General features: G+C 51.1%; 2 protein-coding genes across 2 annotated transcripts in view; one reads left to right on the top strand and one right to left on the bottom strand.

Moving 5' to 3' along the window:
- The window catches only part of Lhpp (phospholysine phosphohistidine inorganic pyrophosphate phosphatase), an 86,691-nt gene extending 81,110 nt beyond the window's left edge, over positions 1-5,581 (top strand). The window contains exon 7 of the mRNA XM_027409143.2: positions 4,619-5,581. Within this exon, the coding sequence (XP_027264944.1) occupies positions 4,619-4,715 (97 nt within the window). The 3' untranslated portion in view covers positions 4,716-5,581. The remainder of the gene's footprint in view (positions 1-4,618) is intronic.
- Positions 5,582-11,354: 5,773 nt separating this feature from the next.
- Fam53b (family with sequence similarity 53 member B) overlaps positions 11,355-26,042 on the bottom strand; it is a 65,910-nt gene continuing 51,222 nt past the window's right edge. Inside the window, exon 4 of the mRNA XM_027409140.2 lies at positions 11,355-15,267. Coding sequence (XP_027264941.1) covers positions 14,908-15,267 — 360 coding nt within the window. The 3' untranslated portion in view covers positions 11,355-14,907. The remainder of the gene's footprint in view (positions 15,268-26,042) is intronic.

Raw genomic sequence — 26,042 nt, 5'->3', positions numbered from 1 at the left:
CATTGGGCAGGACAGTGGACAGACCCTGGCCACACTTTTGCTCTGTTGGACTGCAGAGAGATGTAATGTTTTGGTCACCTGTGCTGACTAGAACTCTGACTGCAAGGGAGGTACCAGTCATAGAAGATGTCTCCACTTCCTTTACTGGCCAGGAAGCCTTACCCCTAATGTAGTGGTTTGAATGAGGATGGCCCCCATAGGTTCGTATATTTGAATGTTTGGTTCCCAGTTGGTGGACTGTTGAGGAAGGATTAGGAGGTGTGGCCTTTTTGTCAGAGGAGGTGTGTCACTGGGGGTGGGGTTTGAGGTTACCAGGCCCAGTCTCTGTTTTTGCCTCCACCTTGCTGAGAAGATAGAGGTGAGCTTTCAGCCACTGCTTTAGCACCATGTCTGGGGCCTGCTGCCATACTTCCCACCATGATGATCATAGACGAACCTTCTGAAACTAGAAGGAAGCCCTCAATGAAATACTTTATTTTATATGCTGCTTGGCTACAGCAATAGAACAGCAACTAAGACACCTCCATAGGAGCCTCATGAAGATTGAGGCCTGCCATTGGTTAGCCTCTCTTGTTGGAGATTGGATCTGATTGATGACCCTGATCCTTGATGTGTGGCCAATGAAGAATCCTAATGAAACTTTGTTCATGGTGGCTTCAGCTAGTGTCAGGTAGGGACAGAGCTGGAGATAACAGGCTTCAGGTCGAGGTTTACAAAAGGGCAAGAGTGAGCACTGGTACCCAAGGTTGGAGGTACCATGAACTTAGGTACCAGGCAGGCCCAGCACTCCTAGGACTGTGACAGGAATAAATCCCTTTGTATGTCTCTCAGCCACCAGGCCTTGAGTGCAGTGGATACCAGAGAGGCCTTGGTTAGACGAGGACATGGGCTCCATGGGAAGGATGTCTATCTAAGTGTTCATAATCCGCATGACCCAGGGTTTTCCCCAAGGGACAGGACAGGAACACCCAGCTCCAGGCATGCTCTTTCCCCACCCACCTCCAGAACCTAAGTGTAGTGCTATAACAGAAGAGAGGAAGAGCAGCTTTTGCCTGAGAATTTTGTCCAGTGCCAACCACCCCCTACACTGGCAGGAGATCACTGACCCCGAGGCACCAGCCAGCAGCCCAGCACAGGCCAGGGGTTGGCTACTGGCTGGGTTTAAGATGACCTGGCCTCTTGCCTGATCCTCTGGGATCCAGAGAACTATGTCTTGACCATTTGTGTTCTGAGCCACCAGGTAGACAGCAGAAACCCTTTGAATACATGCCCAGTGGAGAAGCCTTATAGGCTTCTAGAATAGCTGGGCTTATAGGCCAGAAGAAGCAGGTCTCCCAGCCCCATCCTTCTGGCTTTTGTGGGAGCCATGCTCTGATGTCCAGTCTCCTGGGTAGTTCAGAGTCCCACCCCACCCACATTCAGATATAAAAATGCCCTTTGCATCTGGCCCCAAGTTGGATACCCTCTGCCCTCCAGCTGCGTCAGTGTGGCCTAAAGTTGGCATCGCTACACTATGCCAGTTCTCAGTTTACCAGCAGACCAACTGGTCCAAGGCAGAGGACAATGATGCACGCTTCGCTGTAGTCATGAGAGCCCTGCCCTGCTCTTGGGGAGCAGGCAGTGTCTGGGAGGAAGCAGGAGCGAGCCCCCTGACAATGCTGTTCCTGAGGTGGTCCTCTGTGGACTCCCACCATCTGTGCCCTGGAGGTGGAGGTAGCAGGGGTTGTCCTTGCTGGGCTTCTTTGCCTGGGACCCTGTGCTGTTTTCCTTCAGCGGGTACAAAGCCCATCCCTGTGAAGCTGGCCCCTGTGCACAGAACCTCCTTGTTCCTCCCTTACTCAGCCATTCCTTGCACTCAGCTCCTGGGGCACGTGGGGGAGGAATAACTAATGGCAGGCAGCACCCTGCCCCCAAGCCCTTTGTTCATTCACCGGGTGATAGATACTTCCTGGGTGCTATTGAGGGACCAAGTCTGCACTGGGGACAAGAGGGAGAGAAACTCGGCCTCTCCCTCTAGGAAGCACACCCAGCACCATCACTGGCCAGTGGAGAAGCAGGGGGTTGTCCAATCACAATGGGACAGCAGGTGGATCTTCTTTCAAGGCCAGCCTGGTCTACAGAGCTAGTTCCAGGACAGCCAGGACTGCATAGAGAAACCCTGTTGGGGAGGCAGGATGGGGGGGGGCCTGGGACATTAAGAGCATTTCTAAAGAAAGGCAGTGGTTAACAGTTGATGCAGGAGGACTGCTTTAAGTTTGAAGGCAGCCTGAGCTACTAAGTGAGACTGCCTCAGGAAGGAAGGGCAGATTGAAGGACTCTACACAGACAAGGGCCTCTAAGTGTGGGACTGTCTAAAGCTGGTGGCTGTCATGTGGCAGGGTCAAGGCGGGATAGAATTCTGCTCTGCTGAGGGTCTAGGCTGTGAGCATTTAAGACACTCAGCAGTTTATACAAAGGAGAGACCAGAGCATGTGAGCAACCTAGAACAACCTTGGCTATAGGAGAGAGGGAAGGAGACCAGACTGGATCCATTGGCAGGGTCAGGGCAAGCTGGAAGGAACCAGTCTTTTGCCTTATGTGGAATCCACCAGAGGTCAGGATGGCAGCCATGCCAATGGAGGCTGACCTGAGCATGCAGATTCTGTGAAACTCACCACGGACCACTGTGTAGGGAGAGAGGAGTGCCTCTCCCAGATAGGCCAGTCTCCCAGATAGACTCCAGACAGTACCCAGGTGAGCTGGACAGCTGGCAAAGCTGCTTCTGCCCCACTTCCAGCCAGGATCCAAGGGCCAAGGCTGCCTGTGAACAGGCGTCCTGTGTCATCCCCAGAACATGGTGGAAGCTGAGCTCAGGCCTTGGGCCCTTTCACAAACTCCCTGACTTTCTAGCTATCCTTCATACCCTCAGGCCCTGGCTGTTTCCTTTCCTTCTCTGCACAGGCCCCAGTTGTGAAGGTGAAGCTAGGCTATTCTTATCACCATTCCTTGTGGAGAGAGGGCCCCCCTGGTCCCTTCTAATTCAGGTCCTTGGTAGCTGCAGGGAAGCCCCTTCTCTCCAGGATGTGACCTCCAAGCCAGAATCCTAGAGTTGTCAGAATCTAGTCTCTGAAAAGGTCAACGTAGGTTTTAGCTATTCTTAGGCAACTGAACTACTTCCTTCAGGCTGGGTGGAGGCTTGAGGGGGCAATAGTCATCTACTGCAGGTATATACAGTTCCTGGGAAGTGTGAGTCAGGCCTGGGGTAATCCCAGCAGTATGTTCCTTAGGGGGTGGGAGGTTTACAGAGGCTGGCCCTCCTCCTACCACACCCCAGTTGACTGCTTAGTATGAAGCCATGAAGCCTGGAGACAATGGGAAGGAAGGGGCTTTTTGCTGGCCAAGAGGAGACTCTGGCTCACAGCCTTGGCCAGGCTGCCCATGGCCACTGGGATGAGGCCCACACATCTTCAGAGGACTGTGAAGATGAGCCCACCAGGGCCCTTCTGTGCAGTTTTCCTCCCCAGTCTTGCTGTCTGCTTAGAGTCCATTCTGAATGCAAGGCTCAACATCATTGAATGTCCAGGCTTCTGCACCAGCCCAGTGTCCAGCCAGATTGCAGGTGTGGCCAGAGAATGGGTGAAGGCTGAGGTGAGGTCCTAGTCCTCAGCATCCCAGTCAAAGGATGGCTTTGCCTGGACCCCCTGGCATCCCTGTTAAGCAGCAGTGGCCTCCAAGAACTGGGCAGCTCATGGCACCCCAGAGCATCAGGGAAGAGTTCTTATTGTCAGTACCCTAAGCATCCCCACAAAGCACATGGACCAGGCCAGCCCCCCAATTGCCAATAGGGTGCTGTCCCTGGGTGACCCTTCTGTTGGATGCAGATGGGAGCCAAGGCTAGTGGTTATTCTGCTGCAGAGTGGTGTGGAGTAGCAGACAGGAGTATGTGTGCTCTAGTGGGACTGCAGAGAGGGAACCACAGCCCTGGCTGCCTGACAGGGCAGAGAGCAGAGAAATTTCTTCAGGGCTTAAGGCATCTTTCTTTCACTGACTCTGGTTCTAGGGCCAAAGTGTGTTTTTTTGGCTCTGGTTTCCGGGTCAGGGCATGTTTCTTAGGTTCTAGGTTCAGGGCTAAAGTGTTTCTTTCACTGGCTTGGGTTTCAGATCCAGGGTGTTTCTTTCACTGGGTTTGTGTTCAGGGTCAGGGTGCTAGATTTCGTGCTCAGGGATTGGTTGGTTTTTCCCCAAGGGCTTGTGTGACCTTGGTACCCAGTGTGACCATGTGGGACATGGCTAGACCTTCAACAACTTAGAGTCTAGGGGAAGCTCACTGAGTTACTATTTTCAAAAGGTTGGAGGTGGTTCTTGTGGGCGCTGAGAGGAAGAGCCTACCTAGTAGTGAGTTTTTAAAACTTAACCCTGACCCCTGGAATCACTCACTTGTTCCACACACCCACCGTGATGATGTCCTTATGTTCTCCATGAGGCCTAAGTGAGGGACTAATGTGGAATTTTCAGTCTAAAACAATGGAACTACATAAATGTCTTTTCTTTATAAGACATTACCTGGGCTCTAGTATACAGTAATAACAAAAATGCACAGTATCCTGCTAGACTAATAATCTGCAGCCTTGTCCTCCAGGCCTAGTGATGAGCATCATCCAGAAGTGAAGGCTGACGGGTATGTGGACAACCTTGCGGAGGCTGTGGACCTGCTGCTGCAGCACATGGACAAGTGACAGCCCTTCAGAGACAATGGACAAGTGCACCACCCCGTGCCCATGCTTCTTTCCACCACTGTGCCCTCTCCCCATACTGCCAGGCCCCAGGCTACCCAAAGTTCTGCTGGTCCTGCCCTCTGCCCCCTGCTGACATGGGCAGGTGCAGACAGTACTGAGATGCTTGTCCCTGGGCCAGAGCCAGCCACACCCTTCCTCAGCCTCCCTCAACTAGCTCCCTGTCACATTCCTCCCTCCCCAGCCTCTGGGCAGAGGTTTGTTCCCCACCCATATAGCCCTGCTCCCCTCCCTGGTCCATGCCATGTTTCCCATAGTGACATCCAGGAAGGTAGAAAAGACCTGTCAGGCCTCCAGAAAAGGAAACCCTCAGACATGGGCTGGAGGGTCCCTCTGAGTCCCTGAATTCCTTGTCACCATTGGCACATGGTCTTTCATTGGCACTGTCCAATTGGATGAGGCATGTTGACTCTTCTTTGAACTCTCTGATAGGAGTGAGGCGCCTACACAAAACCCAGGGGCATGCTTCCTGTACAGTCCTGGAAGGCCAGAGCTGAGCCAGCCTGCCCACCACTCACAGCCCTACCTGGCCCCAGTCAGACTGAGTGATTAGCACTCTGTTCCCTACCTCTTCCCTCAGGAAACTGTGCCAGCCCACTGCTCTTCCTGTCCCCATGAGTTACCCAGACATAGACTGGGGCAGCTCTCAGGAAATGGAAGACTACCCTCCTTCGGCAGAAATGTCCATCTTCACAGTCAAGGCTGAAGGCACAGAAAGTACCATGGAGTCGGGATGGACAGACTTGAATGTGTTGTGCCCAGTGCACAGAACAAACTAATGCCTCAATAAACTTGGCCTCAAGAGTCCACCTTTGACTCAGCTTTTGTTGGTAAGGGTCCAAAGTGGGTAGAGAGAGAATGGAGGCCCCAAATAGGTTCTTAGGTTCCAACCCAGTTCCTGCCACTTGCTAGAGCTCTGACCTCTTTAAAAAATTAAGACATGGAGACTGATCGTGGTCAAGGAGACTTTTGTCTCCAGTGGAAGAAGACAGACCAAGGCAAACACTATCACTGCCTCCTATATTCATTCATATTTTTAAAGATTTTAATTTTAATTCTGTGTGTGTGTGTGTGTGTGTGTGTGTGTGTGTTACATGTGTGTGTGGACAAGTATGACATAGGTATATTTGTGGAGGTCAGAGGAACAGCTTGTTAAGAGTTGGTTCTCTCCTTCCTCCTTTACACAGGTTCTGGGGCTTGAACTCAGATCAACAGGCTTGCTTGGCAAGCTCCTTTACCAGCTGAGCCCTCACCAGTCCTGAGTTTCCATTACTACAACAAAATACCAGAGGCAGGCTAAGTGTGGTGGGGTTACTTCTCTTAATTAAAGAGGCAGAAGCAGGAGCATTGTCACAAATTCTAGGTCACCTTGAGCTACATGGCAAAACTGTCACAAAAAAATGGTAACAAAACAAATGAAAGAAAAAAAGAGAGAAGAGCGGGTAGTATAGCTCATTTTAGGAGGCATCAGCCTCAGTTAATGTCTCATAAAGACTGTAAGCATTGCTGTGGCTTGAATGGAAAGGGATTCTGGCACTTGGGAACCAAAGAATACTGAGTGTTACAGCTCGGATGGAAAGATATTCTGGCATTCGGGAGCCAAGGAATACCACAGGTCACAGTAAGGGTAGCAGCTTATACCCTTGCTCCTAGAAAAGGCTTCTCCAGTGAAGTTGTTACAGTTTGGCTCCAGTCCCCTGGAGTGTAGTGTAACTTTTGCTAGGGGAAGGTTTCCCTGGCGAAAGTATTACAGAGCTCTGGCCCCAGCAAAAAGTTGTTACTTCTCTCCTCTGCTCCATTCTGGCTAAGGAAGGTCTCACCCCAAACCTCATTCAACAGATTTATTGGGAGGGAAGAATCCATTGGCTGCCTCTTCCATGGTGGCAGAGGACAGCCAGGCAGCCTGAACAGCCACAGCTGAACAGGCACAGGGTTTATATAGGGCTTCTTAGGGGCAGGGTTTTTCCAGGGAGATTTCCCGGATGGAGATTGGTCAGACTTCAACCCCTGAGCTCAGATTGGCTAGATCTCGTGCTCAGGGATTGGTTGGTTTTCTTCTCAGGTTCAGGGTCAGATTTGGCTCTGATTTCAGGACCAAAGTGTGGTCCTTTTCAGCCCTTTGGCTCTAATTTTAGGGCCAGGGTGTATTTCTTTCACTGGCTCTGATTCTAGGGACAAAGTGTGTTTCTTTGGCATTATGGTCAGGGTGTATTTCTTTGGCTGTGGTTGCAGGGCCAAAGTGTGTTTCTTTGGCTAAGCTCAGGGTGTGTTTCTTTAGCTGGCCCTTTACCCCTTTTTCCCTACAAAGACCTCAGGGAGCCTTCTATGGTGAGTCGGGGAAGACAGAAGGCTGTCCTTTTGAGGGAAGTCCCCATCTGACCTGAGGACTTCCAAGTTTTGTTTGTTTTCCCCCTCGACACGGTTTCTCTGTGTAGCCCTGGCTGTCCTAGAACTTGAGCTGTAGACCAGGCTAGCCTCTAATTCAGAGATTTGCCTGCCTCTGCCTCCTGAGTGCTATGATTAAAGGCATGCACCTCCACCACCTGGTAGACTTTCCACATTTTAAAGGTCCCCCAGCTCCTGATACCATCACCTCCTAGGGGATCAAGCCTCCACCTGATCTGAGGGCAACACAGCTGTCTCCAACCATAGTATCTCACTACACCTGGAAATGATGAGCCATGCTGTCCACAGTGGGCAAGACAAAGGGCAGTGGCCTTCTCTTCTGGGCCTCTGGGACAGCACTCCCTCCCACCCCAAAGGTTGGGTTTCAGAGTCTGCTGAATGGATAGCTGATATTGCTGTTTCCTCCCCAGTCGACCCAGAAGCCACTGATGAATCTCCAGAGACTTCTCATAAAAAGAGGTCAGCTAAGGAATCGGCTCAGTGTGTAAAGAAGTCAGCTGGGAGAGAGCTCTCTGGGAAGGAAGTTAGCTGCAAGAAGCTTCAGTCATTTGCTAGCCATGGAAGCGTGAGGACCTGAATTGATCTCCTAGAGCTCAGGTTCAAAAAAAGAGTTATACCAGTATGTACTTGTTGTAATCCAGTGCTAGGAAGGTGGAACCTGGGGGCTGGATGGCCAGACTGCCTTGTCAAATCAGTGAGCTCAGGCTTAGTGAGACCCTATCTCAAAAAGTGACAGACAAGCTGGCAAGGTGGCTCCATAAGTAGGCACTTGCCACCAAATCTGACAATCTGCCTCTGCCCCCTGAGTTTGGTCCCTGGGATGCCTATGATGGAAGAGGAGAGATTGACTCCTGCAACTTGTTTTCTGACCTCCACACCCATGCCATGGCCCATGCACTCACCACAGAAATAAGTAAAAGTAGTGAAAAATAAAACATAAGGTAGAGATTGAGGAGGAAGACATATGACATTGACCTCTGGTTTACACACACACACACACACACACAAAAAAAAAAAAAAGTCATCCAAGGACCAAAACCTGAGGTTGACATCTGGGTTTCCACATGCGTGTGCACACACTGGTGCAACTGCAAACACATAATGGAGTCAGGGTTCCTCTGTGAGAGGATTTCCCTAGACAAAGATACTCTGAGGCCTGGGTCAGCTGGTACTGTGAGCATACCAGTGGGGCTTTGCTGGGCAGGCTGACCTCTAGTTTATCAGACCAAGAAACAGTGGCTGGATATCTGCATCAGGATGAGGGACCACCAGTCTGGCCAGTGTCACTGACCTTCAAAGAAGGGCCTTTAGCTGGATACACAGAAAGCTCCAGTATTATCCCACAGCAGCTCACAATGGAGGGTGTGGACACTAGAGCCATGCAGTAGGTGCTGGGGCTCTCTCTCTCTCTCTCTCTCTCTCTCTCTCTCTCTCTCTCTCCTCTCTCCTCTCCCTCTCCTTTTTTGCTTAGCTGTTGCCACAGTGGTTCTCATTGGCTGGTCTCTTCAGATAAGCTGATCTCTCTCTGCAGACCCTGTATGACCTGGGCAGAGACCACATTGTCCTCTGAGCCACAGTGGCCTCAGTGAAATGCTCCTTAAAGTGACTCATCCAAGGCCCAGAAGTGAGAGGCAGAGTGGAGACTCCATGGTCTAGCCCCACATCACGTGCCCTTTTTAAGAGTTGGAGTCTGAGATGCCCCCTCCAACCTTATCTGAAAGCCTTTGAAGACAACCTGTGGTGACCTCACAGCTGTAGTCATCCAGCACACAGCTGTCCTCTCCCTCCAGAGAGGGCCCATTCCGGCCCCTCTAGATCCAATGGCGCCCTGCCTTGATGCTTCTCAGGGTGACAGCGTGGCCCAGTGGCATGGGTTCCCTTCTCTTGGTCTTTCAGCTGCCTGCCAGTCAGCCTATATATAGGATTATCACAAGGGGCCCCACTGCCTAAGACTGTTACATCCTCAGCAGGTGGACCAGTCAGGAAGAAACCGCCTGCAAGTCACCTTAAAATGGAGACACAGGAGACCCAACCATATAGCAAGGCTACAAGGTGCTCAGGGACCCACCTCACAAGATAGTGTGATTGTCATTATCACTCAGCTTTTCCTCAGGTGGTAGGTATGTTGAGCAATTTGCACCATGTTTTGATGCTTTGGGGCTATAGAAGCCATATTATTATAGGAAATACAACCAAAAAGTTTAAAAAGAAACCAGGAGCCACTTGGGGGTCTGGCCACTGTCTAGGCTGAGGTGTTTCTTTTCTTGGCTTTCTTTCTATGCATATTTTGGGAAAGGGCTGCTCTTTAGAGTACAGAGGGCAAGCATCGACTTGCTCACAGAAAGAAGCCCATTGGGCCACCATCTCTGTGTACAGGCAAGGGGCCTGCTTAACAATTGGGAAAATCCCTAGATGGATGCACCCATGAGCCAGCTGGACTTGGGGACTGCAGAATGCTGAGGCCTGCAGCTGTCCAGTGACAGGGCACGGAGTGATACTGACACCTGTGAGCCCAAGCCTGGCTGCAAGTGGGGTCCCATTTTCAGCAGACCTCAAAGTGTATAGGACACCAAAATGGTAGGGAGGCATCAGAACAGAGGCCAGGGCAGCCATGTGTTAACTTGGGCTGGAGCTGAATCAATCTGAAGCTGGTACCACTGGGGTGTTTGAGGTGTAGGTAAGGGGCTGTTGGGTCATTCAAGGCCACTGTGCCCTGCCTTTGGGAATCTGAGGAGCAGGGCTGTGCCTTCATGGCTTTCCTTGCCCTCTGTCCTGCTGTTGTCACCTTACCTGCCATAAACAAATGAAGAAGAGTGGTGCCTTGGGAAGACTAAATGATGGTCAGCCTGGGATCTCTCAAGTGTGCTCTAATTTTAACTGTGTGCATGGTGTACGTTATATGTTGTGTGTGTATATGCTAGTGTGCCAGTGATCGCCTTTACCTGCCAAGCTAGCTCCTTGGTCCCAAAGGGTGGCTTGTGGGTTGTTTTGTTCTGGTGGCTCTAGGGAGTGGACCTAGCACCTGCACATGCTCCCAAAGGCTCTACCACTAATCTATATCCTTAGCCCATGTGTTTTTTTTTTTTTTGAGGCAGGGTCCCCACGCTGGCCTTGAATATGCAATCCTGCTGCTTCAGCCACCTGAGTACTGGGCATGTGTCACTACTCCAAGACACCTCTTTTTTTCTTTTAAAACTTTTTGTTTTTGTTTATGAATGTTCTGCCTGCATGTGTCTGTGGACCATATGCTTGCAGTACCCAGGAAGACTAGAAGATGCCACTGGATCCTCTGGAACTATAGTTACGGATGGTTGTTAGCGGCTCTGTGGGTGCTGAGGACTGAATCTGGGGCCTTTGGTTCTTAACCATTGAGCCATTACATGTTCACCACATACCATTTTGTTTGACAGAGGATCTGTTGTCGTCCCCCCCCCGCCCCCCCACCAAAAAAAAAAAGCAGAGAGTAGTCTAAGATGTCACTTCCAGACGAGGGCACTGACCACAGCAGAGCAGAGGGCCTGGGAGAACATTCTAAGGCCTGATAACAGGGACCAACACTGGGTGACAGAAATTAAATGCTCTCCACTGGGATCATCAGGACGGCAGACGGTGCATCTCCTGAGCTTTAGTTACTGAAGTCTCCAGTTTAGAGGCTAAGCACTGGGCTGTCTGTGTACATTCTCAGGTGAACTGTGTGCCCTAATGTCTCCACAGCCCAAGAATCAGAGTTCTGAACTGTGCTGCCCTCCATGGGAGCAGAGGCCCTAAGCTGACAGCCCAGTTATATAGCCTCCAGTGCTGCTCTGTGTAGAAGCAAGTTGGCTGCCCAGGCCCTGCAGGACTCTTCTTGGCAACCTTGTCTCTCAGCCAGATCAGCTTCCCTCTCTTGCTCTCACCTCAGAAATAATAAGGCAGCATGCCCCAGGTGCCCTCCATCCCCCATGCCAGTGTAGGTCTCTGGCTCCTCCTCTGAGGCTGTGATGGTGGCTGTAGCTAGCCCTCTCTAGAAGTTGCTCCCACAGTCACCCTACATTACATCCTCTCCCCAAGGCATTCGGACAGAAGTCCAACCTATGGTCCTCCTAGTCCAGAGCCAACACTCTCATGGACAAGAGGGGCCAGGAGAAACTGCTGGTTCACTGCACCCAACAAAAACCACACAGCCATACCCAGGCAGCTGGGGATTGGACCAGGAAGCTTTATTTACACAGTAAAAGTAACAAGCAAATTCCTGAGACTAGAGCGACTGTAGCGCCAGGCAGTCATGGCCCGTGTGGGAGGGAGGGCAGGCAGTGGTGCATGGAGGGGCTAGTGAAATCACTCCGCACTGGCTGCCCACTGACTGCTGCTCTGGTGGGGGCCCTGACTCACCACACCAGTCACCATACCACCTGAAATAGTACCACCGCTGCCGCCTGGCTGGGACAGCACACATGGTCCTAGCACAGCCTGCGGGGCCATCTGTCTCTGACCTCTGGGCATCCCGCCTGGGCACTGACAATGCAATTCATTTGCCAATGAGACTATGCTAGGAGGTCAGGCTATCCTACCTAGGCTACAGGAGCTCCATCAGTCTGCAATTTAAAAATATCTTTCTCTTCCTCCTTAAGGGGCCCGGCACCAAGGGGAGGGGTCTGACCAGCAGCACGGATGTGGCAAGGGGCAGCATCGTGGGCTGCATGGGCAGAGGGTCCCTGAGCCCTGGCACGTGGCTTACATTTTAAGTGGCCATCATTCAAGTAATTTTAACCACATCAGTGGAAATGGGGTGCAGGATCCAGGGGTGAGTTCTGACTGCTGTGAACCTTGAATGAGCCCGAGAAAAAGTATGCCATCTGTCTGCACAGGAAACCTATCTGGAAATTGGGGAGGGGGGCGGTCCTGTTTAATATGGATCTTTCTTTTATTTAACTTTTCTTTCTGCATACAAATTTAGAAAACTCTCCTGCTATAAAAAAAAAAAATTAAAGTAAGGCTTTCTGAGAACACACACCTGCATGTGTGGGCAGGACAAGTTCCTTGGGCCTGTACACAAGAAAGCCCATGGGTGCTGACCTTCACCACCCATGAGTAAGGCAAGCGTGGGCAGTCATGTAAACTGTCTAGGCTGCTACCCTGAACTCAGGTCAGGTACCTGCAGAGAGCAACTCCTGTCAGTTCAGTGGCTTTTGGAGTGAGCTAGGATGCAATGTGATGGATGGCCCTTTTCCCTAGTTGGCTCTGGTAGAGCCGCACCTTGCTCTAGACCATTGGGCTCCCTAGGAAAGTGAGTAGCCAAGCACACCCTCAGCTTCTTTGGGGGATGACACTCACAGGCAAGCTGAGGAAGGTGAGGCCTTTAATGTTGCCCATACTGAAGCCACAGTGCTAGGGGGTGAACCAGTCTGATTGCTGCCTGTGGTACCAAGCACGTGAGAGCCAGAGGGAACCTCCTAGGGGAACCTCCCTCCGAGATTCAAGACCAGAGTCTGTCTGGGTAGCATGGCTGCTGAAGGACGAATGGGCACTTTCTAGATGAGACCTGCTTTGTTCAATTAAAACAATGTCAGAAAGCAAATGAAGACAGTCTTTCTCTAAGCAGAAAGGCTCCTGCCATCTTCTCTGGCTACTATGCTGAGGGCTTGGACTGAGAGGCCTTAGAGGGACAGGGACAGTCCAGAGGGGCCCGAGGAAGCTGGAAAGGGCCAATCCCTCCCCAGGTTTGGAGCATTTCTTCTGCCCAGGGAACAATGCCCTGGAGGGAGGAAGGATGAAGTTGTCCTTCAGCCATCAGGCTTAAGAAAGACAGTCTAAAGGCAAGCCCATCCATTACAACAGCCTTAAGACACACCTGCCACCAGGAGCTTCTGGTCCCAGTCCCCAGGAGAGGCAATGGAAACTAACCTATGCTTTGGCCTTAGCATGCTGTGTGAAATGGGCCAGGGGCCAGGGCCCAAATTCTGCTTCCTCATGAGGGGTGGCTTTAGGGATTGTGAGGCTACTCCAGATCCAGAACCTCTCACTGTGGGCTTTCTGGGCACTGGTGTGTGTTGCCCATGCCCTCTCAACTACCATCCTCCATGTTTGCTCAGAGAAAGCATGGCCTCCGTGACCCACCAGACAGGGCTCCCATGTCATGCCTTCACTAGCTTTCTACTTTGGCTTTCCAGTGCCCCCGAGTCCCGGAGGTCTCCCTCTGTCACCACATGTAGCCACCATGCTGCCCAACCTGGATCTGATGTTAAAGAGACATTGCCTATACATCAGAACTTGAGCTGCCATCCTTCTGGTGGACTGACAAATTAAAGCTTAAACAAAAGGTTCCCATCAAGACTTTCTTTAGGAGAAAGATAACAACCATTTGGGCTCAACCAGTAGAGGATGGAACCTCAAAGGGTAGGCACAGCAGAGTGACTACAAAAGTGCCTCGATCACATGTCCATGAACCCAAGAGAATTCACCAGTTATTTTTAGCCTTATGGGAAAACAAGCCACTTGTGTAAGCTAGCCCACTTGCTATTGTCTGCAGAAGATGCCAAGTTTGCTAAAAGCCAGAGTCCCAGAGTGCAGAGCCCTGTAGCAGGTCTGCAGGGAAAACTCGGGGAGCTGCCTGAACAGATGCCCTCTGGGAACTATGCTGGGAGTGAGGAGCTGCGAGGGGGAGTGTGATTCAAGCCATGCTGTGGCTGGGCCGCTAAGGCTCACACCAGTGGACTGGGAGGGGGTATCTTGAAGCCGATGGTAGTATACTTTCATTAAAGCCAGCGTGTCTGTGAACAAGCAACAATGTGCTAGGAATGCTGTGGAGGCTCACAGGCCCCCAGCCTAGGTTGCTACAGAGGGATGCCTACAAAGTGGCCAGCCTGCAAAGCAGCCAGCAGACATCCCTCTGCCCAGGAATGTACACAGGACCAAGTCTCCTGCACCTGCTTGTAGTTCCTGAGGACACTATGAAGAGGTCATCTTGTCACTGACATCTCTACACTCATCTGAATCCACCGAGCTCAGCCCTCAGGGACTGGGGAGAGTAGGAAGGCTGCCAGTGCCAGCCTTGCCAAGGCAGCCCCTGTGCTGGCAGAGGTGTGGGTGATTCTTGGCACCATGGGAGAACTCATGGGCCCACCTTTCAGTCAACACAAACACCCATATACCTACCCAGTATGGATGGCTTCTGGTCATCCCTGACCTATCCCCTGGTCCCGAAAAATGGGACACGGATTATCCCCAGAATCCCTGCACAGTGCCCCAAATGGATTAAGGCCACACGGTCTGGTGTCACTACAGGAGGCATCTCCCGAACCTTCCCAAGCCTGGGGCAGGGAGACCTGGGAGAGAAGGCACGGAGTAAACTAAGTAAAAGGAGGCTTTGGGCAACTCCCCAGATGGAACCTGAGCAAGGCCACAGCAGGCTCAGGCCCCTGGCACCCTACTTGAGGGATGCGGCTGGCCCAACCCTACTAGAGAATGGCTACCCAGCACTCCATGAGGAACAAAGAGGAGGAGACCAAACCGAAAGCCTGTTCTTGGGCTACAGTAGTTCCATGGAAGGCCAGCTGTTGCCTATGAGGTGTGGCCAAATTGCCTTCACAATTTTGGGCACTACAGGGTGACAGCTGCTCCCTGGGAAGTGGGTGGGCTCCCTTTTGGAAGCTTTTTCCAGACCCAGGAGCTAGGATCCCCCTTGGAGTGACCACCCAAGGCCAGGGGGAAGGCAAAGCCTCTGCCCCGGGCCTCAGCCCCCACAGCTCCCTCAGTTGTTCTCTATCTGCTCAATGTCCAGCTCGCCATCCAGAGAGCAGAGGCTGTTCGTGCAGGCTCCAAGGTCTTGCCAGGCTGTGGCCGGCTCCCCCTTCCTGCAGCAATCCTCATCTAGACTGCAGCCATCTGACTCCTCACAGGGTAGGTCCTCCTGGCAGGTGAAGTGATCATCAAAGGAGTGGGGAACAGGCTCTGGAACTGGGGTCCCAGCAGGGGTCCTGCCCCCTGGGTTGGAGGCTGAGAGCAATGCGGTCCAGGATCGGGTACTGCTGACAAGGGCAAAGGGGTTCTGGGAGCTGTGGTCTTCCACCCCCATGCTCAGGCAACTGAGGCTGCTGAAGGTCTGACAGTTCTGTGGAAGAAGAGATACACTGGTCAGTGAAGGGCCAGGTCTCCTTCTGGAACCTCAGTCCACACACCCCACAAAGCCCCACAAAGCCTAGCTGGCACTCAATCTGCCAGGCTGTATCAAGTCCACTATGTGTGAGACCAATTCATGAAGAAGTATCCTTAGCTACTGAACAGGTCTACAACTGCAGACAGTCAGTACATAAAGGGCAAAAGTCTAATGAGACCCCACTTGTGGGGAGTTGCAGTGAGGCAGGTCCATTTGTGACATTTCCAGTAGACCTAAGACTCTTGGAAGGGTGACCTGGCAACACAGTGTCTGATCCTTGCTAAGGCCATTTCATTCCAGATGTCCCTCTTCAGTGTGCAAATCCTTACATAAAACGATGTGTGCAGTCAGCTTTAGGATAATGTCAATACCTGCTGTGATCTGAATGCCCTGCCAGCAGCTACTAATACTGTGTTATTCACACTTTCTGTGCAGATACATTTTTTCCCTGAATATTTTTTTATCTGAGGCTTTGACTGAGTCTAGGAAGACAGTTTGAGGTATGTGTGGAAACAGAAACAAGATTTTCTTCTTGGTGGTGGTGTTTGAGACTGGACCCAGAGCTTCACATGGGCTAACTATGCCCCCTACCACTCAACTACGTCTCCAGCCCCAACATAAATACTCAGGGCCACAATGTATTCAATAAAACCAGTGAGTGACCCAGATTCCACAGGCCCTTTCAGAGACACAGACCATGGTGGCAGTGAGCTTGCTGACTCAATGCCACCTTTCTTATGAGAAGAGGGCTGAGTCAGACGGAATCATCACCAGGCTACACTGCTGCCATACTCCCTACCACACCCACTCCCCGTGACCAGAGTGAGGCAGGGCGGTGCTGGAGATCTTTATCTGATACCCCAATAGGGCATTCAGAACCATCCAGGGATCTGCTTTAATATGAGTTCTGCATTCCGCCTGATGCTGAAAATGCTACACATCTAGAGGGCAGTGGCTTTGACCCAGGAGGCCAGGCTCCAGCTGCTTCTAGCCCTTACCAGTTGCCCCCCCTCACCCCCGAAGCCTCATGTGAAAGAGATGTGACAGTGCCCCACCTTAACTGTCGGGCCTCCAATAGTCCCAGAGAGGAAGTATGACTGCACAAGAGCCTCTCCCTGGTAGGCACCGGGTCTAACTGAAGACAATATCCAAGCCAGTCCTTTTTAAGCCACTGACCAGAGTGTCAGCCCTAACACTGCAGTGATGCCACTGAACAGTTCAGATGTGGGGCTCCTAAGCAGACATGGGGAGGGGCCGTGGCAGTGAGCAACATTTGTGACCTGCTGACTTCCCTCAAAGGCTCTGCAGCAACCAGGGAAAGAGGAGCAGGCTTCGGTTTCTCCCCAGTGCATAGGAACCTAATAGAGCCGGCAGCCTAGGCAGCCGGTGAAAGGCACAGACCTGTCCCAAGAGCCCCAATCCTGTCAAAGGCCGAAGGGTTTTTGTCTGCTGGCCGCCATAATAAGTGGGCTATTAGAACAGGCTCAACAGACAGCAGATGAAAGGTGTCCTCTCTAGGGGAAGGTGGCTGTGCCCACCCTAGGCACACATACTGTTCCGACACTGCACGAGAGGCACCCTTCTGACGGCTTCACTTTTCTTGGCATCTTTCAATGAAAGAAAGGAGGGGCCAACACGGTGGCTTAATGGATAAAGACTCTTGCCACCGAGCCTGATGACCTGAGTTTAATCTCTAGAACCTCCATGGTGGAAAGGGAGAACTACCTCCCAGAAGTTGTCCTTTGACTTTAACAAGCTCACCCTAGAGCACCCACCCCTCCCCCCCCACACACACAATGTGCCCAAGAAATAAATAAAAGAGAAAGAAACAGGCTGAGGTGCTGAGGGGCTCGGCTTTGGGTTTCAGAAAGAAGATTGGGCCACTATCTGGTCCTGAGTGCAGGCCAAGGCCAGAAGACCCCACAGCCAGCTGTAAAACCCTGCTGATGCTGGGATGTGATGTCTGATGTTGTCCCACGGCCACAGAATGCATTCCTTCCTTGCCACAGCAATATGTGAATGTGCTTCTGGGGTTCCTTCTGCCTTGCAGGCTGATGGACTGAGCTGAGTGAGACCAGACATGGCACAAGAGAGAAAGGTGGCTCAGCACTGGCAGTGCCTTGCTGGGCCAGATTGCATGGATGGAGGCCTAGGGGTGAGGCTAAGACTAGTTAAGGATTCGTGAGTCCACAGAGCCCAACCCACCCTCCTGCATCCCTGGCTAAGTGGTATATCTTTTTGCCTGGACAGGTGTGTGAGAGTAAACAGCAATGTATAGTTAGTACCCGAGTGTCTCAGTACTTGCTGACTGTGCTGGGTGAGTGATGTCAACAGTACTTGAGTATCACCACATCTATTCATTGTGCCAGATGCCAGAACATGCCTCATTGTTCTCTGTGAGCTGTAAAGTGAACAAAGGAATGGGGCCTTGAGGGTAGGCCCCAACAGAAATGCTCCCTGACCAGTGCTCTCGAACTGTGCTCTCCTTCCCATCTTGCTGGAGCTATCCTGTCTTGTCTTGATCTTGCCCAGCAGACAATCAAGGTACAGCTAATAGGTCAACTTTGTGGTCAATATAACAGTGTATGTGGTCAGACTGTGTGTTCCAAAGTCATGTAAATGCCTAAAGTATTAAGAAGTGGGGTTATTGGGGGTGCTTAAGTCATGGGGGTATGACTGCACAAGAGCCTCTCCCTAGTGGGCACCGGGAGCCAGAGACCCAGGCTCACTGGGTTGAGGGTCAGTGCTGTAAGGCTTGAGGAAGCACATCTCCCCCTTCATCATGTAAGAATGATGAGAAGGCGTCACCTTTGGTGAAGCAATTCTTAGCAGATGTGACCCCTTTACTTCAGAGATGATGCCCCCCCCCCTCCTTTCCAGGCTTCTAGAACCAAAGTCCACTCTGCTGTTCCTTAGTGACTGGCTCTAAGGGCTTGTTGCTACAGAGAAAAGATCCGAAGTTATGTTAAGCATGGAACATAGCCCATAGTAGGGTGCTGAGGATCCATTTGCTGGACCTAAAAAGTGCCATGGTCCCACCATCCATTTCAGAAGCCGAGTCAGCCTCATATGGCATCACAGCTTCAGGAAAGCTACCTCAACCCCTGAATGTCAGTCTCTCTGCTAAATATGGGTGGCAAAGGGCACCCTGGGGCCAACCCTCTTCCAACTGTCTGTAGTAACTGAGATTTGCTTGCTTCATAGCAGGGTGGGAAGCTACATGGTCTGGGTAGTGCTGTCTTGTCCCAGGCAAACCACAGAAGACCACAGAAATCCCCTGCTATTCCTCAGAGTCATCGATTTGTCCCCTCCCTGCCAAGCCAGTGCCACTTGGAAAACTTTGATGACTCAAAATTCAGTCATTTGGCCACAGTGAAAAACAAGAGCCACCACTGAATGTTCCATCTGGTGGCATGCCCCACCTGCCAGGGAATAATGTGGCTGCCACAATGAGGTGGTGAGTGTTCTGTCCAGAATCCCATCTCTGGTAAGCCTACCCAGGCAGAGACACAGTTTACCCATACTCAGGCCTGCTGTATCCTCGGCATGCCTGCCTACCCTCTCCTAGCAGTTCAGGCTTCTCTCATGAAGAATGTGCGCTGCATGGGACTGTTGCTAGCCTGGAGGCCTGTGCACTCTCAAAAAGGTTTGGGGGAAAGCACAGAATGATGAAGTTCAAAGTGCCACATGAACACATCATTCCAAGTTGAAATTGCTACTCTAGGACATACTTTGTCTCACCCAACAACTTCTGTTCTTGAGGCCTGTGGATGGGCTCCCCACTTCTTACAGGCCTTCTCGGCAAATAAGCACAGTAGGAACTGTCCTATGACCTCAGGCTAATGACCAGAGGTACTGAGCCCACTCTTAGAATCCACAAAGACTGTAGAACACAACCATGCTCAGGGAGCTTTTCTACCAAACCAAGCAGACCTCAGCTCTAGCCAGCCACAACAGAGGCCACTGACCACTCTGCTGCTCTAGCCTGGGTCTCTGGCTCAGCCCCCAGCCCCAGCCCCAGCCGCCTTGGACTTGCCAGCCAGAAAACACTGCTATCTCTTTTTTTGTTTGTTTGTTTGTTTTTGTTTTTTTGTTTTTCAAGATAGGGTTTCTCTGTATAGCTTTGGAGCCTATCCTGGTACTCTCTCTGGAGACCAAGCTGGCCTCGAACTCACAGAGATCCGCCTGCCTCTGCCTCCCAAGTGCTGGGATTAAAGGCATGCGCCACCAACGCCTGGCAACACTGCTATCTCTTCTCCCAGTGCAGGGCCTTTCTCTGCACAGACTTGTTCTAGTATCTTCCCTCTGGGTAGGTGGCTCTGGGCTGGGAAGTGATGAAAGTAGCTTGCTCCTGGGGTCCCTGCTTTCCTGATATAAGCTGAATCCCAACCTCTGCCCCACCCGAGAGAGAAACATCAACTCAACATAGCCTCAGCCCCTGTTGCCTGGACAGGGTGACTGCCCTGCTAAGCTTTGTGCCAGACCAGCTTGTTCCCTTCCCCAGGTGCTATGGGCCAACATATGTCAAACATGACAAGGGGACCCCAGAAAGATCTTCTAAACTTCCAAACCATCTGTTTCCTCAGCAGTGACAAGGAAGACTAAGTAAGGCCTGAGCAGAGCAGATGACAGCAAAGCCTCTTCAGGGGATACTGCTTGGGTGCCAAGGGCCCCAAGCTTATAAGCTCTGTCCCTCATACTTAGAAGTGGGCATCTGGGGACACAGACAGGCCAGCTGGTGGGGGGGGGTGCCTAAGAACAGATGGCGCAGGCCTGCTGCAGGCCTCAGAAGTGGAGTACAGGCAACCTAGATTCTAGAGCCAAAGGATCTGAGCTTCTTTGGTGCCCAGTGGTCTTGCTTCCTGGCTCCTCGCCTGGGAAAGGCATCGTTGGTTTTGATCTACCTGTTTCAGTGGGCTATTTTAAGGAATGCAAAGGCAAGTGGAGGCAAACTGGGGGTAGGGGGGAGGCTGCTGATGTCACATACTTCCCTTGGCTCACAAAAGTACCCACTCTCCATTGCTTGGCTTCTGCTTGCTCACAGCTGTCCCTTCTAGAATGCCTGCAGACTAAGAAGCCTGGAGGACAGCTTCCTCACAGGGGCAGCCCCAGCTCAAGATGGACTGTCACAGGTGAAAGAAGTACTATCCTGCAACCGGCAGAATGACATCGCCCTAGGCAGAGGACCAACTCCTGTGTTGCCTTTCTACACAGCCTTAAGTCTTGTCAGCTTCCCTGCCTTCCATTACAGTTTCCTCAAAAGCCTCCCCCTCCATCATCCACCTGTTCAATAATCCCCAACTCAAGCTCTGCTTCATGGAACTGAAACATGGTACCTAAGACTTGGCATGTGTGACCATAGGGTCTGTCACACATCTGCTCCCCACTGTGCTCCTCCCCAGGAACTCCTGCCTTGTTCCTTCCAGAACAGGAATGCTACACCCTGAGCAGATGCTGCAATTGGACCCTCAGCACCATCACCCTGAATCTGCTGGGGAGCTGTGGCTGCTGGAGACACCACCCCTTGAGCAGCCAGTGTTCTAAGCACAGCTGTTGCACGAGGCGATCAGCGTCTGGTGGTAATAGGCTATGTTCACCAAGTGCAAATGTGCCTTCTCCTGAACAAAAACTGCCCAATCCCTCTGCAGCCACTACTCTTCAAGGCTGCCATGCTTGCTTCTCTTTCCCATGCCATTTCCCTTTCTTAATGGACCCATAAAAAACAAAGTTATAGGGCTGGGGAGATGGCCCAGTCACAAAAATGCTTGCTGCACGAGCACAAGGACCTGATTGGATCACCACAATCCCATTTTTTTTTTTTTTTTTAAGCCAGGTGTGGTGGTGCATGCTTGTAATGCCAGAGCTAGGGACCAAGGACAGGCAGATGCTTGGGGCTTGCTGGCTAGCCAGCATGACCTAATCAGAGAGAGGTCTTGTCAAAAAACAAGGTTGGGGGTTAGAAAGATAGATCTGTGGTTGAGAGCAGCTGCCTCTCTTGTGGAGAACTGGGTTTGATTCCAAGTACCCACGTGTCAGCTCACAAAACCACCTCCAACTTCAGTTCTAAGAGATCTGATGCCCCTTTTGCCTACCTCCCCACTGTCCAGCCACAGGCTGTTGCACACATGTAGTGTGCACAAATTCATGAAAGCATGCATGCATATGCAAAAGAATGAATGAATAAATAAATAAGCAGGTGGAAGGCAACTGAGGAACACCACCTAAAGTTAACCTCTGGCTTCCATGCATGTATACACACATACATACATCTGAACACACATGCATGCACATGTGCATACACATAAATAAAGATAAAAAATGCAAACATTATAGCCATCTCTATATTATAGGTCTTAGAGCCACCTCAAATCCTTCTAAGACACCAAAACAACATGGCCAGTTTGAGAGACCAGGTGGGCAGCTGGGTCCAGCTGGCCTCACATGAGGCTGGTCCTTGGATCTGCCTGAGTGGAGGCACTTCCTCCCCAAGCAGACGCTTGCACAACAGAACTGTGCAAGTATCTAAAAACAATAGGCCATGAGACAAATTCTCTGTCTCCTTTGTGTTGGGGCTGACAAAGCATGTAGTTTCCCTGGGTTTGTTTTTGATTTATTTATTTTGAAACAGAATCTTACTATGTAGGTCTTGCTAGCCTCAAACTCAGAGATCCACCTGCTTCTGCCTTCTGAGTGCTGGAATTAAAGGCTACCATGTCTGGTTTTTGATGCATACTCTTAAGCAGGGTCGACAACACTGTACTCAGCCCCTTCTGTGTAGTGCTTTGGGCCTTTTTGAGCCTGGTTGGCCTCCTTACTCTCAGGAATGTGGGAAATGCTGACTGGAAAAGCTGGTTGGGAAAGCCAGGATGCCAAGGACTGAGAATAGGAACTGAAATAAGAGGTGGGCCTCAGGGGCCCTGATAGCACTGCTGGTTTGTCACCAAAGACTCCAGCTCTTCCCAGATCACAGGTTCCAGAAGCCAACAGACTGATGGGAGCAGTAAATACTTGTGTAGAAGCCACGCCTATCACTGGGGAGGTTCCCTCCTTCCTTCCTGGGCCACTGCTTCCCCAGTCTCCCTCTTCAGGAGTCAGCAACTGCTCTGCAAGCATCTGCCTCATGCTAGGGGATTGTGGTACCTTTCCCAGGAGCTACACCAATGGGTGACAGGCTATAGGTCCTATATTGGCTCAGGCAGTCATTTGCCCCTTCTTACTAACCAGGGGACAAGGGCCAGGAGGAGACATGCTGTGCTCCAAAATTCTGGCAATTGCCTCCAGGCCAGGAAGGCCAAGATATAGCCAAAGTTAGGTATGTTACATGGCTGCTAAATCATGCACTCTCAGAGCCACCCTAGGAAAAGCACCACAAAGCTTAGAGACTCCCCCCCCCCTTCCTGGACCTTTCTACGCACAGCCACTCTGGGCCCTGGCTATCTCTGCTGTGGAATTCTTTTACTGCACCTCTGGGGGCCACCTTCCTGTTATAATCTATATGCTGTGGTCTAGGCCTGGGTAATGCTGGAGGGTCCAGGTCTAGATGGTAGGATGGACTGTAGGAAAATGACCTAACACATGGATTGTCCTGGATCAGCATCCTCATCCAGATACCAGGACCAGACCCAGGGAGAATAAATACAGGGTCCATTAGGGTCTCTGATGTCACCCATCAAATAAGGGTGCTGTCAGGGAGAGGCTGCTTCATAACAGGCAACTCCAACACTAGGCGCCTGACTCAGAAGAGTATTCAAAGATTGGCTAGAGTGATATTCACTGGACCAAACCGTCCAGATAGGCCAGAGCCTGGCCCTATTGCAGTCAACTCACTGATCCCAACATGTGCTCTGGATCGTGCGGTCTTGTGAACTCCCTCTGCTGCCAACCGCTCTGACGATCCAGCTCCTCCTGGACATGCTCTTCCTCCCCCCTACTAAACCCAACCTTGCACACCCCATTTAGGAGCAGAGCTCCAATTCCTCTTTGTATTCTGTTCTCTGCCAGCCATACAGTGAACCCTCATCATACCCCACAGCCTAGTTCTGGGGCTGCCTCACAGTGTGGCTACTGAAGGACCCAAACCTAGAGTGTTGCCATCAAGAAGCCTTGGAGGTTCAGAGCCCTACAGATTTCCCGAATGGCAATTAGCCAGTGTCCCCTCTCTGCTGGCACCTGACAGTACACATGATGTTCCTGTTCTAGGCCCCAGCACGGCAGATGGCATGCCTGAACCCAGAGGGTGTGGAAGCCAACTTCAAGGGCCTTGCTGAGCCCTCACGATTGGAAAACAAACATTAGGTTTCTGCACTGAACACTGTACTCAGGAAGAAGTTTGTGAAACCACTTTGCTCAGTTTGGTGTGAAGAGGATTCTTTGCTTAACAAATGCCAAGGGACCTTTCCAAAGCACACAGGGACCTGGATGGGGGCCAAAGCCAATGCTATCTGAGCCCACGGCCCTCAGGGCAGTACTGGCCTGCAGAGTGTCCGTAAGTAGCTTCCACAGCTACTCTGGGGCACAGAGGTGGGCCTAGGTCCCTTAGAAAGGATGAAGGGCTCTGGCTGTCTTAGAAGCTGTGTGTCCTAAAATATTGCAACTGGAGCCAGGGGTCATGCTGATATGCACCAGACTCTTCTCAGCTCCACCTCTGGAGCCCCATACCCCCTGTCTAGATACTGTTATCCACGGACCATCACTCAGAGAATGGGAATCCATACTGGAAAAATAAGCCGGACTCGGCCATCCCACTTCACAGATGGGCCAATCATGACTGACGGAGGAAGGGACTTACACAGCTAACGGATGTGCAACCAGGAACGGGGGGGGGGAGGAGAGAGAGAGAGAGAGAGAGAGAGAGAGAGAGAGAGAGAGAGAGAGAGGAGAGAGAGAGAGAGAGAGAGAGAGAGAGGGAGAGAGAGAGAGAGAGAAGAGAGAGAGAGAGAGAGAGAGAGAGAGAGAGAGAGAGAGAGAGAGAGAGAGAGAGAGAGAGAGGAGAGAGAGAGGGAGAGAGAGAGAGAGAGGAGAGAGAGAGAGAGAGAGAGAGAGAGAGAGAGAGAGAGGGAGAGAGAGAGAGGAGAGGGGGGAGAGAGAGAGAGAGGGAGAGAGAGAGGGGGGGTTGCTCAGGCAGGACACAGTGTAGAAAAGGCTGGGCAGACTTGAGCTGTTATGATATGCCTGGGATCTTGTGAGATCATTCAACTTCTAAGCCTCAGTTTCCTATTTGTACCAGGTGAGAACTTCAAACAATTGTTGTCCCAGACTTTGTGGATGATTAAATGAGTGGAGACCATGCTGGGTGGTGGCGGCGGCGCACGCCTTTAATCCTAGCACTCGGGAAGCAGAAGCAGGCAGATCTCTGTGAGTTCAAGACCAGCCTGGTCTACAAGAGCTAGTTCCAGGACAGCCTCCAAAGCCACAGAGAAACCCTGTCTCAAAAAACCAAAAACAAAACAACAAAACAAAACAAAACAACAACAACAACAAAAAATGAACCAAAACAAAATGAATGGGGACCACCTGTGGAAGGGGCCAACTGCCCTTTGCCACTCTCTGTCCATCTGTGCCTGGGCTTGAGGACCTAGGTGGCTCATAGCAGGGTACAGCCAAGCATCTAAAAGCTCAGCCTTGGTTCAGAATCTGTACCCAGCTGCCCTAGTTTCCAACAAAACACCAACAAGTGAAGACCAGCAAGACAGGCTAGCCACACAAATGATAAAACACCTAGGAATAAATGTCTAAGAATGCATAAAGTTGGTGAAAGACAACCTTAAAGAGCATCCAACAGGAACTGAACAGACACTGTCTCCTTGTGCTGGGGATGGGAAGACATGGGTTCTCCATAAGTTCATAAGCCTAATGTGACCTTAACCTAAGGCACAAGAGCACTCCCGTGCCTGTGGTCTCAAGCTGCATAGTTATAGTTTGTTGAGTTTTGAGATAGGGTCTGATTATGTCACCCAAGCTAGTTTCAAACCCTTGATCCTCCTGCCTCAGCCTTCCAAGTGCTGGGATTACAGGCCTGTGCCACCATGCCCAGCTATTCCATTTTTTATAGGAAAATAAACAGATGACATGAGCCTGGAAAGTTCTATAGCCAACAACACAGGCTAATCTTACCAGATCACTCCATACCAAATAATATGTTTACACAAAGTCTCAAGAGCTAGAAAAGCACAGCAAATGCCTTTGTCAGTGGAGACCAAGACAGCAGAAGATGAAGTTCCAAGTAGACACAGCACAATATATGGTAGCAATGGAATCTCAAAGCAGGTGGGGAAAGATGGGTTTCTAGTTGAGACAAATGGGGAGTGTACTAAAAGCAGCAGAGTGGTTCCACATACATAGCATGTACAAGATAAACAGACCAATGATCACAACATAAGGCCATAGAAGACTAGAAGGAAACGGGAGAACTGCTTTATAATCTTGACATTGACCGTCCTTTCTAAAACTCAAAATCCAGAGCCATTAAAGAAATAATTAAATATGACAAAAACATGTGCATGTCAAAAGATGTCAAAAGCAAGTAGCGTGTTCAATGATGCTGCCACTGAGCCACTGTACCAAGCAGTCTGACAGTTCCTTAAAATGCCAAACTCAGTGCTTCCATGAGATCCAGCAGGTCAGCTCTGAGGGAGAAATGGAAGTGTGCCATGTAGGAACCCATTCCTAGCACCTCTGTTGCATCACTCATCACTCAAAGAGGAAAAATTATGCAAAGGCTATCAAATATG

Source organism: Cricetulus griseus, chromosome 3, assembly GCF_003668045.3.
Source record: "Cricetulus griseus strain 17A/GY chromosome 3, alternate assembly CriGri-PICRH-1.0, whole genome shotgun sequence".
Taxonomy (NCBI): domain Eukaryota; kingdom Metazoa; phylum Chordata; class Mammalia; order Rodentia; family Cricetidae; genus Cricetulus; species Cricetulus griseus.
This window is presented reverse-complemented; position numbering and strand designations above follow the sequence as displayed.